At 34.3% G+C, this 14,703-nt stretch overlaps 3 protein-coding genes and 1 pseudogene across 3 annotated transcripts in view; all 4 read left to right on the top strand.

Moving 5' to 3' along the window:
- The window catches only part of LOC135124812 (uncharacterized), a 177,505-nt gene that overhangs the window by 116,183 nt on the left and 46,619 nt on the right, over positions 1-14,703 (top strand). The gene's annotated exons all lie outside the window — the stretch shown is intronic.
- LOC135125188 (alpha-(1,3)-fucosyltransferase C-like) lies at positions 3,012-4,613 on the top strand. Its single transcript, XM_064050576.1, has one exon. The coding sequence runs from the start codon at positions 3,028-3,030 to the stop codon at positions 4,117-4,119; it is 1,092 nt and encodes a 363-aa protein (XP_063906646.1). The 5' UTR covers positions 3,012-3,027; the 3' UTR covers positions 4,120-4,613.
- Positions 10,867-12,134, top strand: LOC135124781 (alpha-(1,3)-fucosyltransferase C-like). Its single transcript, XM_064049995.1, has one exon. It carries the CDS (start codon positions 10,877-10,879, stop codon positions 11,966-11,968), a length of 1,092 nt encoding a protein of 363 aa, XP_063906065.1. The 5' UTR covers positions 10,867-10,876; the 3' UTR covers positions 11,969-12,134.
- Positions 12,475-13,736, top strand: LOC135124780 (alpha-(1,3)-fucosyltransferase C-like; annotated as a pseudogene).

The raw sequence follows: 14,703 nt of genomic DNA, 5'->3' as shown, positions 1-14,703 counted from the left end.
GCTAGTATTTGCCAAAATAAGACTCATTTTGACAAATGACCTACTCTTCTAAGAAAAGGTACTAGCCCCACCCACCCACCCCTTGTTTTCTTAGAAGAGTAGGTCATCTGCCAAAATCAATCTTATCTTGGCAAGCATGAGGCTGATTTTTGCAAATGACATATTCTTTAGGAAAATAAGGGTGGGTGGGCGGGGCTAGTACTTGTCAAGATGAGACTGATTTTGGCAGATGACTTATTGTTCTAAGAAAATTAAACATGGGTGGGTGGGGTCAGCACTTGCTAAAAATAAGAAAAATTAAAAATCAAAAAATGACAAATTGAAAAATCGGATAAATGAGAAATCGGAAAATTGTGCAACTGTATAATCGGAAAATCAAAAACTGAAATATCGAAAAATTGCAGTTTTTAATTCTAATCTTTTGATTTTTCAAGTTTTAACTTCACAATTTTTGTATCTTTTGATTTTTAATTTTTCAAGTTCTGAAGTTAAAATTTTTCCTTTTCGCGATTTGTGATTTTTCGATTTTTTAACTAAAAGAACAAATTTATTCGAACCGAAATCTTGAAAAATTGAAAATTAGGAACAAAATTTTCAGATGTTTTAAAGTTTCGGTAAACATGGCAAATCGCTAATGAAAATTGCTTTTTACTTCCTTCCAAAAACTCGGTGACAAAAAATCAAAACTCGAAAATTAAAAAAAAAAAACATCTATTTTCTCGATATTTTTACAAATCAAATAATTGAGAATTCGGAAAATGCCAAAATTGTAAAATTAAAAAAACGAAAGTTTTTTTCAGTTGTCCAGAGAAATCAAAAATCGAAAGACAGATCAAAAAATTGAAAATTGAAAAAGCGAGAAATTCAAGAATTCGAAAGTTGAAAAATCGAAAAACTGAAGAATCTAGTAGTACGCACTACGATAAGACTGATTTTGGCAAATGATCTACACCCTTAAGAAAACAAAGGGGTGGAGCTAGTATTTGCCAAAATAAGACTCATTTTGGCCAATGACTAAGAAAATAAAGAATATGTCATCTGCTAAAATCAGTCTTTTCTTCGCAAGTATGAGATTGATTTTTGCAAATGACATCCTCTAAGAAAACAAGGGTGGGTGGGCGGGGCTATTTTTTGTTAAAATAAGACTGATTTTGGCAAATGACCCACTCTTCAAAGAAAACAAGGGGTGGGTGGGAGGGGCTTGTATATTTATTTATTTGACAAGTACTAGCAAATTTCGACGCATTTTCGACGATTTTCGAAATTTAACTAAATACTTTTTCTTGTAGATTTCGAGGGCAGAAGTGACTTGCAGCCTCATTTCTTCGATAACTTTAACCTTTTTTCCAGAACTAGATAATTAATTCAGTGCAATGAAATATCACAATTTTTAAAAATTTCAAAAAATTACCTATAGAAAGAAGATCTTGCGTCATTTTTGCAAGTAGGTGCATGTTTTCGAGTTCAGTTCGGTTTGCAGCGTTTTTGTTCAGATTAAAGAGATATCGACTTCAACTAACCTCTGTTCGGATTACTGGATGTTCGGATAATCGTGTGTTCGGATTATAGAGGTTATACTGTATTTATAAAAAGATAAATTCTGACGCACTGATTGATTCATCATCGCCCATTTTTCATTTTCAAAGTGAAAGCTTGAAATTTAATATTTAGGCTCCTGGTTGTAAATTAAACACTTATTTGTTTCAACGTTTTCGGAAATTCCACCCCTGAAGGCGGCAAATAGGGGATGAATATTTGCGAGTGGCGTAATTTTCGAAACGATAAACATGGCTTATGGTTAGAAATGAACATTTAACCCTCAGGGGGTAAAATAGGGGAGGAATGATTGTATGGAAATCGTATTTACTTAAAAAAAAGTACTTCTCTGAGTTGGTTTGTTTCACACATGATTTATATATACAGGGTGAGTCACTAAACGCACATTCCTCGATATCTCATCAATTATTATTAGAAATACAAAAAGGTCCAAGACCAAAGTTGTACGGTTGCTTCAGGACTATATTCTAATATAGTTTTTATCTATACAGAGTGTTCTAATTTTATAGGGTGTTTAAATGAAAAAACGTTTTTTTGGTGAACCCTTACATTGCCAAAAAAATTCAAGAAAATTGGAAAAACGTGGCAACGTCGGGTCGTAATTTCAAAAGTAAATTGTAGTTGTAAACCCTAAGGAGAGTCGAATTAAAATATGTAAACTAATTTTTTTTAAAGGAACATTCTATATATTTTTAGATATTTTGATCGACCTTTTCCTAGACTTTACAGTCACAGTCTATTTTTGAATTTCTGATGCGACGTTGTCACGTTATTCCAATTTTTTTGATTTTTTTAGCAATGGAAAGGTTTACAAAAAAATATCGCGGAGTTATTTTTAAAATCTGTGTTACAATATTTTCTGGAGACATTGTCATCTACAGAGTGTTTATAAAAAAATTTTGATTATTACAATTTCGAAACATTGACATTTTAGTTTTTTCTGCAACTGATTCTGTTTTTTGTTGCTGCGATTTTTTACTTTTTTGAGACACATCGATATATTAGAAGAATGAGAACAAAAAATACAGTAAAATAATATAGTAATAAAACATTTTCTATTTGAATATTCAATAGTTTTAGAATTTTCTATAAACATCCTGTATTTTAAAATTAGGGCCGCGCTCTTAGTCACTCACCCTGTATAGTGTGTATACTTTTTTCTCTTCCTCGACTATCATAGTCCTCGTAAGTCCTGTTTTTTGTGTTACACAATTTTTAAGATATTGTCTAAAGAACAGAAGTAGGTACTTCCAGAGATTGAACAGACAGTTTGAAATGAATTTACCAACTATACAAAAAAAAAAAGCAAAATGACAGTACTTGTCACAGCGTGGTAAACCGTGATTACTTGATTGAAGCATTGTTCCCAGTTATTTGTATTATTTATCTTATCTCTAACGTAAAAACACATATTTTACTAATCAGGTAGCTGACGACGATTAGTCCTAAATTCACGGTAGTATTGACAACATGTATCAACACTTTAAATATTTAGCAATATTTGCAATAAGTGTCTTACTAATTTTAGAGTACAAAAGTATTTCTTCAATTTTTGTCAACAGTACGACAAGAATATGGCGACCTAACAATTCTATAAAAACAATTCTCTATTGGTCCCCCATGTTTCGACAAAAGGACTACTACTTAGGTACCGGTCAAGAAATTTTCGCACACTGCCAATACAAAAACTGCAACGCAACCTACGACAGGAACTCCCTTCCAGTAGACCAATACGACGCACTTATTTTCCACGCACCAGACTACACCACAGCCCGGTACGGCAAACCCGAAAAACGCACCCCTAACCAGGTGTACATTTTTGCCAATCTTGAATCTCCAGACCAAACACCGGTGGTAATACGCGACTACAACGGTTTTTATAACTGGACGATAACCTATCGATCGGACTCAGATATAATACGTCGGTACGGCCTGTACCGCAAACAGAACACTGGATACACGGTACCATCAGCTACGGAAATTAGAAACAGAAAGAAAAAAATCGCTTGGTTCGTGTCTCGGTGTCACGCTCGCAGCCAAAGAGAGAAACTTGTCGACCAGATTAAGAAAGTGGTACCTGTGGATGTCTACGGATCGTGCGGTAAATTGAAATGTCCCGTGAAAAACAAAAACGAATGTTACGACATGATGGAAAAAGAGTACAAGTTTTATTTGTCGTTTGAAAACTCGGTTTGTGAAGACTACGTCACCGAGAAAATGTACAACGTTTTGAAGAGGAATGTAGTACCGATTGTGTTTGGTGGTGCTAACTATGATGTTCTTGCGCCACCGAAGTCAGTGATCAATGTTTTGGATTTTGAGTCGGTGAAGAATTTGACGGATTATATTAAGTACTTGGATGCACGTCCTGATGAGTACTTGAAGTACTTTGAGTGGAAGAAGAACTACGTTGTGGATACGTCGCACAAAGAAGTTTTGTGTGATCTGTGTAAGAAGCTTAACGAACCAAGAAAAACTAAAGTTTATGGAAATATTTTCACGTGGTGGTTTGGTGAAAATATTAACAAATGCTTTGACAATGTTATCTTGAAAATAATATAGAAGTGTTACCTTGTGAAATAGTAAACGGTTAGCCTTTGTAAACAGTTAATTTATGCATATTTTTCTAAGGTTGTCGACAAGGTGCATTTCTAACTTGAAAATAATGCAGATTTTTTTCTTATGCCATATAATCATATGTAAGTAACTTCGGAGATGGTAGGAGACACAATACCAAAAATTACAAAAATCTTGCATTTTTTAACCCCTCCCAAAAATGATGACGTTATCTAAACTGTCATCTTTTCTTGACGTTTCATGATCCTAAAGTACGAAAAAATTTTCAACTCAAAAATTTACCCTTGAATTAAAATCAAAATTCGTCAAAAATGCATTTTTATCATTTTAAACTGGATTTACCGACCTATTTATAACTTTATGAAACCACTGTTTGCAGTCGTAGATATGCATTATTATATCTCTGAAGTCTGACGTATAAATAGCAGATATTTTACTAATCAGGAACTTTACGTCCGGTTAGTTCGAAATGTAGCGTATTAATGTCAACATGCACCAATACTTTAAATATCTTGCAATATTTGCACTAAGTGTGTTCCTAATTTTAGGTTATAACAATATTCCTCCAAGTTTTTTGAACACTACGATAAAAATATGGCGAACCAGCAGTTCCATCAAAACAATTCTGTACTGGTCCCCCATGTATAAACAACAGGACCACTACTTAGGTGTCGGCCAAAAAATTTTCGCACACTGTCAATACCACAACTGTAACGCAACCTACGACAGGAACCACCTTCCGGTTGACCAATTCGATGCACTTATTTTCCACGGACTCGACTACAACACCTCCCGGTACGATAAACCACAAAAGCGCAACCCTAACCAGGTGTACATTTTCGCTATTCTAGAATCTCCAGATCTAACATCTCCACTAATACGCTACAATAATGATTTTTATAACTGGACGATGACATATCGGTCCGACTCAGATGTGGTACGTCGGTACGGCGTCTACCGAAAACAGAACACCGGATATAAGGTACCACCAGCCACGGAAATTCGAAACAGGAAGAAAAAAATCGCCTGGTTTGTGTCTCACTGTCAAGTCAGCAGCCAAAGAGACAATCTTGTCGAGCGGATTAGGAAAGTGGTACCTGTGGATGTCTACGGATCGTGCGGTAACTTGACTTGTTCCGTGGAAAACAAAAGCGAATGTTACGACATGATGGAAAAAGAATACAAGTTTTATTTGTCGTTCGAAAACTCGGTTTGTGAAGACTACGTCACGGAGAAAATGTACAACGTTTTGAAGAGGAATATAGTACCGATTGTGTTTGGTGGTGCCAACTATGATGTACTTGCGCCACCGAAATCAGTGATCAATGTTTTGGATTTTGAGTCGGTGAAGAATTTGACGGATTATATTAAGTACTTGGATGCACGTCCTGAGGAGTACTTGAAGTACTTTGAGTGGAAAAAGGACTACGTTGTGGATACGTCGCATAAAGAAGTTTTGTGTGATCTATGTAAGAAGCTCAACGAACCAAGGAAAACTAAAGTTTATGGAAATATTTTCACGTGGTGGTTTGGTGAAAATATTAATAAATGCTTTGACAAAGTTATCTTGAAAATAATTTAAAATTGTTAATTGTGAACGTCTTAGAAATGACAAAAATTGTGACATAAAAAAATCAAAAAGCATTACAATTATATTTTGTTGCGTTGTTGTTAATTCGTCAAAAGTACACCGAATTCCAGAAGAGTAAAATAAATATAATATTAAAGAGGTAAGTGTTAGTGATATGATAACAGAGTAATCAAAAGTTTATGGAAAACAAATTGGACATCATATTATTTTTTTATTAAAAATCTTTCTTACAATTCCTCCACTCTCGTTCTATACATTTTCCTCATTTAGTCTTTCAGTACTGCTTCTGCTGTTTTCGTGTTTTATGTGATCGCCTTCACACTAATCTTCAGCGGAAGTTTGTTTGTTTCACCGTCTACTTCTCTTTATGTTACATTTTATTCATGTGTTCTGTCTTGTTTTCCTTCTTGAAATGACCGTGTTCATCTACATTGTGTCTTAGTTCATTTCATATAATTTTCCACTTTTCTTCTTTTTAATTCACCTCCTCACCATTAGAGTATAAAAAATTAGGTCCGTTTCCATTTGTGTGTCGTCTGTGTCGATTATCATAGAACACATAGTGCTAATCAAAATTTTGCATGCTAAATGTTATTTAAATTTTATAAAATAACGTATTTATATACTTGTGGTTTATGAATTCTGCTTAGATTTTACCTTAGTCATGCAGATTTCATTAAAAAAAATCGCACAAAGTTACTTCGACAGAAAAAGAAGATTTTACATTCTTAAAAAAGACAGTTGGGACACCCGAGGTTTCACATTAAAAAAAATATTTGGCGCCCCCGAGAAGGTTCTACATTTTAAAAAAGACTGTTAGGACTCCCGAGAAGGTTTCACATTCTTAAAAAAGATACTTGGGCCCCCCGAGAAGGTTTTACATTTTTAAAAAAGACTGTTGGGACGCCCGAGAAGGTTTCCCATTTTTAAAAATTACATTTGTGGCCCCCGAGGTTTTACATTTGAAAAATGTACAATTGGGATCCCCGAGAAGGATTCACATAAAAAAAAACACTTGGCGCCCCCGAGAAGGTTTTATATTGTTAAAAAAGTCATTTGGGACCCCCGAGAAGGTTTCACATTCTTAAAAAAGATATTTGGGACCCCGGAGAAGGTTTTACATTGTTAAAAAAGACAATTCGGACACCCGAGAAGGTTTCACATTTTTAAAAATTATTACATTTGTGGCCCCCGAGAAGGTTTTACTTAAAAAAAAAACATTTGGCGCCCCCGAGAAGGTTTTACAGTAAAAAAAAAATACATTTGGGACCCCCGAGAAGGTTTTACACGTAAAAAAATACAATTGGGATCCCCGAGAAGGATTCACATTAAAAAAAAAACACTTGGTCCCCCGAGAAGGTTTTACATTGTTAAAAAAGGCTGTTGGGACTTCCGAGAATATTTTGCAGATTTTAAAAAGACTATTAGAATCCCCGAGAAGGTTTCACATTTTTAAAAATTACATTTGTCGCCCCCGAGAAGGTTTTACTTAAAAAAAAAAAATACATTTGGGACCACCGAGAAGGTTATAAAATTAAAAAAAATACAATCGTTATCCCCGAGAAGGATTCACATTAAAAAAAAACACTTGGCGCCCCCGAGAAGGTTTTACTTTAAAAAAAAATACATTTGTGACCCCCGAGATGGTTTTACAGTTAAAAAAAAAATACAATTGAGATCTGCGAGAAGAACTCACATTAAAAAAAAAAACACTTGGCGCCCCCGAGAAGGTTTTACATTGTTAAGAAAGACACTTGGGACCCCCGAGAAGGTTTCAAATTATAAAAAAAGACATTTGGGCTCCCCGAGAAGGTTTTACATTTTTAAAAAAGAACATTTGGGATCCCCGAGAAGGTTCCATATTTTTAAAAATTACATTTGGGGCCCTGATAAGGTTTTACATTTAAAAAAAGACATTTGGGATCCCCGAGAATGTTTTACATTTTAAAAAAATACAATTGGGATCCCCGAGAAGGATTCACATTTTTAAAAATTCCATTTGCGGCCCCCGAGCAGGGTGAGTCACAAAATGCGCATTCTTCGATATATTTGAATCCAAAGAATATGCTTCTGTTACTTGTTATGACCTTTCTAAAGCTTTTGATCGTGTCGATCACGACATTTTATGCACAAAGTTAAAATGGCTTTCTATTGATCAAAATTCCGTAACTTTCCTTGAATCCTACCTCCGTTGAAGATGTCAGTTTGTTTATGTTAATGGTGACAAATCAGACACAACGTATATTAAGAAAGGTGTTCCACAAGGATCAGTACTGGGTCCCATACTTTTCCTTATATATATTAATGACTTGCCACAAGCTGCACCAACTGGCAAAATAACTCTCTTTGCAGATGATACTACAATTACTAATACCAGTGATGATATTGCAAAGCTAAGTAATAATGATAATGTTTCTAATGAATATTTTACTAGATGGTCATTAAGTAACAAATTAGTGATTAATAAAGATAAAAGCCAAAATTTGATTTGCTCTCTTAGGACATTAGATTGCAAAAAAAAGAGTATTAAGTTGCTAGGTATTGTGTTAGACACAACTTTGTGTTGGAATTTTCATGTGGACTATATTCTAGACAGAATTGCCAAAAATCTCTTTGTTCTCAGACAAATGCATGGTGTTGTTGCACTTGAAACATTGTTGACTGTGTATCATTCTTGTGTTGGTAGCCTAATTTCTTATGGTATTCTTCTGTGGGGTCATTCTCCTCATGCTGCAAGAATCTTTTCATTTCAAAGGAAATGTATACGTGTCATAGCTGGTCTGGGATATAGACAAGAATGTCGACATGTATTTAAAGATTTAAGGATCCTTACCGTCCCTTCCGTTTATATACTTCATTGTTTAATGTATATTCATTCTCATATTTCAGAATTTAACACTGCCGATCATATGTACATGACAAGATCTTGTGATCTCTTTCGTCCTAACTTTACGCGTATAAATAAGTCAAGAGGATCAGACTATTTTGCTGTTAAATTTTATAACGCTCTTCCACCTGTTATAAAAAGCTTGAGGAAAGAGGTTTTCAAAAAAAGAATGAAATTATTTCTGGCGAGAAAGGCATTCTTTAGCCTTGATGAATTTTGTGTTGTTTCTCAACTTAAAGAAATTTGATTTTATTGAGATATATTTTGAATTAGTTTAATTATTATTAGTATCTAAGTGTGTGACTTGAGTAAACATTTGTAATGTATTAGCTTTAATAAACTTATTATTATTATTATTATTATTATTATTATTATTATTATTATGAGATATTGAAAATAGGAAAAAAATACAGACCAAAGTTGTGTGGTTCTACACTAAAATTATTTTCAACTATACAGTGTTCTTTTTTCAGGCATAACACACAACTTTTTTTTTTTAGAACACTCTATATCATTTTTAAAATTCTCACTGACTGTTTTCAAGGCTTTAAAGACGTAGTTTTTTTTTTAATTTCGATATGATGTTGCCACTTATTCTCAATTTTCATGCAATTTTTTAGCAATCGAATGGTTTGCAAAAGAGTCACAATAAGGCTAGTTTGAAAATAAAATGTTGTGAAAGTAAATAAAAATATTACAATTTTGAAATCTGTTTTTTTCAATTTTATTATTGTGTTTCACTGTAGTTTTAATTTTTTGTCTTTTTTCTGTTCGTTTTCTGTGATTTTTCACTCTTTCAAGAAAAACACCGACAAGAAGAAGAAGAATACAAAATAGACTAAGATGTAGTAAAGAACACGGGCTGTTCCATTTGGAAAAACTGAAATATCGATATTTGAATATTGTAGTGTTCTAATTATCTTTTTAAACACTCGGCATAGTAAAATTCAATTTCTTGGAACCCTTTCATTGTTAAAATTTTGAAAAAATTTGGAATAACCTGGCAACACCGCATGTAAAAATATAAAGTATGTTCTATTAAAAAAAAATGATGTGTAATAATTTTAGATTATGATACTTAAAGAACCATATAACTTTTGTCTTTAATTTTTTCTAACTCAAATATTTATTGAGACATCGCATTTATGACTCATCGTATATATTTCACATAGGTAAATCTCGTACAGGTGACAATTTAAATTTGTATCAGTTGAATGCTATTGGGTTTTTTGGATAATTTTCTCCATTTTTCTCTGTTTTATCTCTCTCTCTCTCTCTCTCTCTCTTATTTTCATCGTCTTTCAAGTTTGTTTCTTTGCGTTATTTTTGTTTGTTTTTTTCCCTTAGACTTTTTTTTATGAAACATTCTATATATTTTTGGATATTTTGATTGACCTGTTCTTAGGCTTTACAGTCATAGTCTATTTTTGAAATTCTGATGCGACGTAGTCGCGTTATTCCAATTTTCTTGAATTTTTTAACAGTGGAAGAGTTTACAAAAAAAATCGCAGCGGGGTTATTTTTAAAATCTGTGTTACAATATTTTGTGGAGGCATAAATAAAGGCACGCGCGTTTTGTTGTATAAATGAAATAACATTGTCGTATACAGAGTGTTTATAAAAAAATGATGATTATTACAGTTTCGAAATATTGATTATTTAGTTTTTTCAAACACAGAACACCCTATGTTTTTTCTGCAACTGATTCTGTTTTTTGTTGCTGCGATTTTTTACTTTTTTGAGAGACACATCGACATATTAGAAGAATGAGAACAAAAAATACAGTAAAATAATATAGTAATAAAACATTTTCTATCTGAAAATTCAATAGTTTTAGAATTTTTTATAAACATTTTGTATTTTAAAATTAGGGCCGCGCTCTTCATGACTCACCCTGTGTAGTGTGTATACTGTTATCATCACACCGGTTTGACCCTATCCTTGCACATCTTTTTGTCTTCCTCGACTATCATAGTCCTCGTAAGTCCTGTTCTTTGTATTACACAATTTTTAAGATATTGTCTAAATAACAGAAGTAGGTACTTCCAGAGATTAAACAGACAGTTTGAGATGAATTTACCAACTATACAAAAAAAAGCAAACGGACAGTATTTGTCACAATGTGGTAAACCGTGATTACTTGATTGAAACATTGTTCCCAGTTATTTGTATTATTATTATCTTATCTCTAACGTATCAACACATATTTTACTAATCAGGTAGTTGACGACGATTAGTCCTAAATACACCGTAGTATTGACAACATGCATCAACACTTTAAATATTTAGCAATATTTGCAATAAGTGTAGTACTAATTTTAGAGTACGAAAGTATTTCTTCAATATTTGTCAACAGCCCGACAAGAACATGGCGACCCAACAATTCCTTAAAAACAATTCTGTATTGGTCTCCCCTGTTTCGACAAAAGGACTACTACTTAGGTATCGGTCAAGAAATTTTCGCACACTGCCAATACAAAAACTGCAACGCAACCTACGACAGGAACTCCCTTCCAGTAGACCAATACGACGCACTTTTTTTCCACGCGCCAGACTACACCACAGCCCGGTACGGCAAACCCGAAAAACGCAACCCTAACCAGGTGTATATTTTCGCCAATCTTGAATCTCCAGATCAAACACCGGTGTCAATACGCGACTTCAACGGTTTTTATAACTGGACGATAACCTACCGGTCGGACTCAGATATAATCCGTCGGTACGGCCTGTACCGCAAACAGAAGACTGGATACACGGTACCATCAGCTACGGAAATTAGAAACAGAAAGAAAAAAATCGCTTGGTTCGTGTCTCGGTGCCACGCTCGCAGCCACAGAGAGAAACTTGTCGACCAGATTAAGAAAGTGGTACCTGTGGATGTCTACGGATCGTGCGGTAGATTGAAATGTTCCGTGAAAAACAAAGAGGAATGTTATGACATGATGGAAAAACAGTACAAGTTTTATTTGTCGTTCGAAAACTCGGTTTGTGAAGACTACGTCACGGAGAAAATGTACAACGTTTTGAAGAGGAATGTAGTACCGATTGTGTTTGGTGGTGCCAACTATGATGTTTTTGCGCCACCGAAATCAGTGATCAATGTTTTGGATTTTGATTCGGTGAAGAATTTGACGGATTATATTAAGTACCTGGATGCACACCCTGAGGAGTACTTGAAGTACTTTGAGTGGAAGAAGGACTACGTTGTGGATACGTCGCCTAAAGAAGTTTTGTGTGACCTGTGTAAGAAGCTTAACGAACCAAGACAAACTAAAGTTTATGGAAATATTTTCACGTGGTGGTTTGGTGAAAATGTTAAGAAATGCTTTGACAATGTTATCTTGAAAATTCTATGAAAGTGTTACTTTGTGAAATAGCAAGCGGTTAGCCATTGTAAACAGTTAATTTATGGATGATTTCTAAAGTTGCGCATTTCTAACTTGAAAATAATGCAGATATTTTTCTTATGTCATATAATCATATGTAAGTAACTTCGGAGATTGTAGGAGACACAATACCAAAAATTACAAAAATCTTGCATTTTTAAACCCCTCCCAAAAAAATGATAGCGTCATCTCAACATTTTGGCGAATTATTCGCTGCTCTGAATTTGAGGGAAGTACTGTCTAAATCCTTTAGACAAATTTTTACTTCCCAACGGTAAGTTAAGGAACTGCTGTAATGGGGTCCATCCAACGATTGGCTACTTTCATGTTTTCTTGACGTTTCATGATTATAGTGTACGAACAAATTTTCCACTCAAAAATTTACCCTTACAAAAAAAAACATATTAAAATCAAAACTCGTCAAAATGCATTTTTAACAGTTTAAACTGGATTTACCGACCTATTTATAACTTTATGAAACCACTGTTTGCAGTCGTAGATATGCATTATTATATCTCTGAAGTCTGACGTATAAATAGCAGATATTTTACTAATCAGGAACTTTACGTCCGGTTAGTTCGAAATGTACCACATTAATGTCAACATACACCAATACTTCAAATATCTTGCAATATTTGCACTAAGTGTGTTACTAATTTTAGGTTATAAAAATATTCCTTCAAGTTTTTTGAACACTACGATAAAAATATGGCGAACCAACAGTTCCATCAAAACAATTCTCTACTGGTCCCCCATGTATAAACAACAGGACCACTACTTAGGTGTCGGCCAAACAATTTTCGCACACTGTCAATACCACAACTGTAACGCAACCTACGACAGGAACCACCTTCCGGTTGACCAATTCGATGCACTTATTTTCCACGGACTCGACTACAACACCTCCCGGTACGACAAACCACAAAAGCGCAACCCTAACCAGGTGTACATTTTCGCTATTTTAGAATCTCCAGATCTAACATCTCCACTAATACGCTACAATAATGGTTTTTATAACTGGACGATGACATATCGGTCCGACTCAGATGTGGTACGTCGGTACGGCGTCTACCGAAAACAGAACACCGGATATAAGGTACCACCAGCCACGGAAATTCGAAACAGGAAGAAAAAAATCGCCTGGTTTGTGTCTCACTGTCAAGTCAGCAGCCAAAGAGACAATCTTGTCGAGCGGATTAGGAAAGTGGTACCTGTGGATGTCTACGGATCGTGCGGTAACTTGACTTGTTCGGTGGAAAACAAAAGCGAATGTTACGACATGATGGAAAAACAGTACAAGTTTTATCTGTCTTTCGAAAACTCGGTTTGGAAGATTACGTCACAGAGAAAATGTATAATGTTTTGAAGAGGAATATAGTACCGATTGTGTTTGGTGGTGCCAACTATGATGTACTTGCGCCACCGAAATCAGTGATCAATGTTTTGGATTTTGAGTCGGTGAAGAATTTGACGGATTATATTAAGTACTTGGATGAACGTCCTGAGGAGTACTTGAAGTACTTTGAGTGGAAAAAGGACTACGTTGTGGATACGTCGCATAAAGAAGTTTTGTGTGATCTGTGTAAGAAGCTGAACGAACCAAGGAAAACTAAATTTTATGGAAATATTTTCACGTGGTGGTTTGGTGAAAATATTAACAAATGCTTTGACAAAGTTATCTTGAAAATAATTTAAAATTGTTAGCTGTGAACGTTTTAGAAATGACAAAAATTGTGACATAAAAACATCAAAAAGCATTACAATTATATTTTGTTACGTTGTTGTTAATTCGTCAAAAGTACACCGAATTCCCCAAGAGTAAAATAAATATAATGTTAAAGAGTAATCAAAAGTTTATGGAAAACAAATTGGACATTCTATTTATTATTTTTTATTAAAAATCTTTCTTGCAGTTCCTCCACTCTCGTTCTATACATTTTCCTCATTTAGTCTTTCAATACTGCTTATGCTCTTTTCGCGTTTTATGTGATCGCCTTGACACTAATCTTCAGCGGAAGTTTGTTTGTTTCAACCTCTACTTCTCTTTATGTTAGATTTTCTTCATGTGTTCTGTCTTGACCGTTTTCATCTACATTGTGTCTTAGATCATTTCATATAATTTTTCACTTTTCTTCTTTGTAATTCACCTCGTCACCTTTAGAGTATAAAAAATTAGGTCCGTTTCCATTTGTGTGTCGTGTGTCTCGATTTTGATTGAACACATAATGCTAATCAAAATTTTGCATGGTAAATGTTATTTAAATTTTATAAAATAACATACTTACTTATATACTTGTGGTTTATGAATTCTGCTTAGATTTTACCTTAGTCATGCAGATTTCATTAAAAAAAAATCGCACAAATTTATTTCGACGGAAAAAGAAGATTTTACATTGTTAAAAAAGACAGTAGGGGATGGCCGAGCAGGTTTCACATTTTTAAAAATTACATTTGGGGCCCCCGAGAAGGTTTTACATTAAAAAAAAACATTTGCCGCCCCCGAGAAGGTTTTACATTTTTAAAAAAATACATTTGGGACCCCGAGAAGGTTTTACATTAAAAAAAAATACAATTGGGATCCCCGAGAAGGATTCACATATAAGAAAACACTTGGCGCCCCCGAGAAGATTTTACATTGTTAAAAAAGTCACTTGGGACCCCCGAGAAGGTTTCACATTCTTAAAAAAGACATTTGGGACCCCCAA

Source organism: Zophobas morio, unplaced genomic scaffold (assembly GCF_036711695.1).
Source record: "Zophobas morio isolate AGI-343-1 ecotype UQ-CSIRO unplaced genomic scaffold, CSIRO_AGI_Zmor_V1 ptg000008l, whole genome shotgun sequence".
In the NCBI taxonomy this organism is placed as follows: Eukaryota; Metazoa; Arthropoda; class Insecta; order Coleoptera; family Tenebrionidae; genus Zophobas; species Zophobas morio.
The sequence above is the reverse complement of the archived record's forward strand: the minus strand, read 5'-3'. Positions and strand labels throughout refer to the sequence as shown.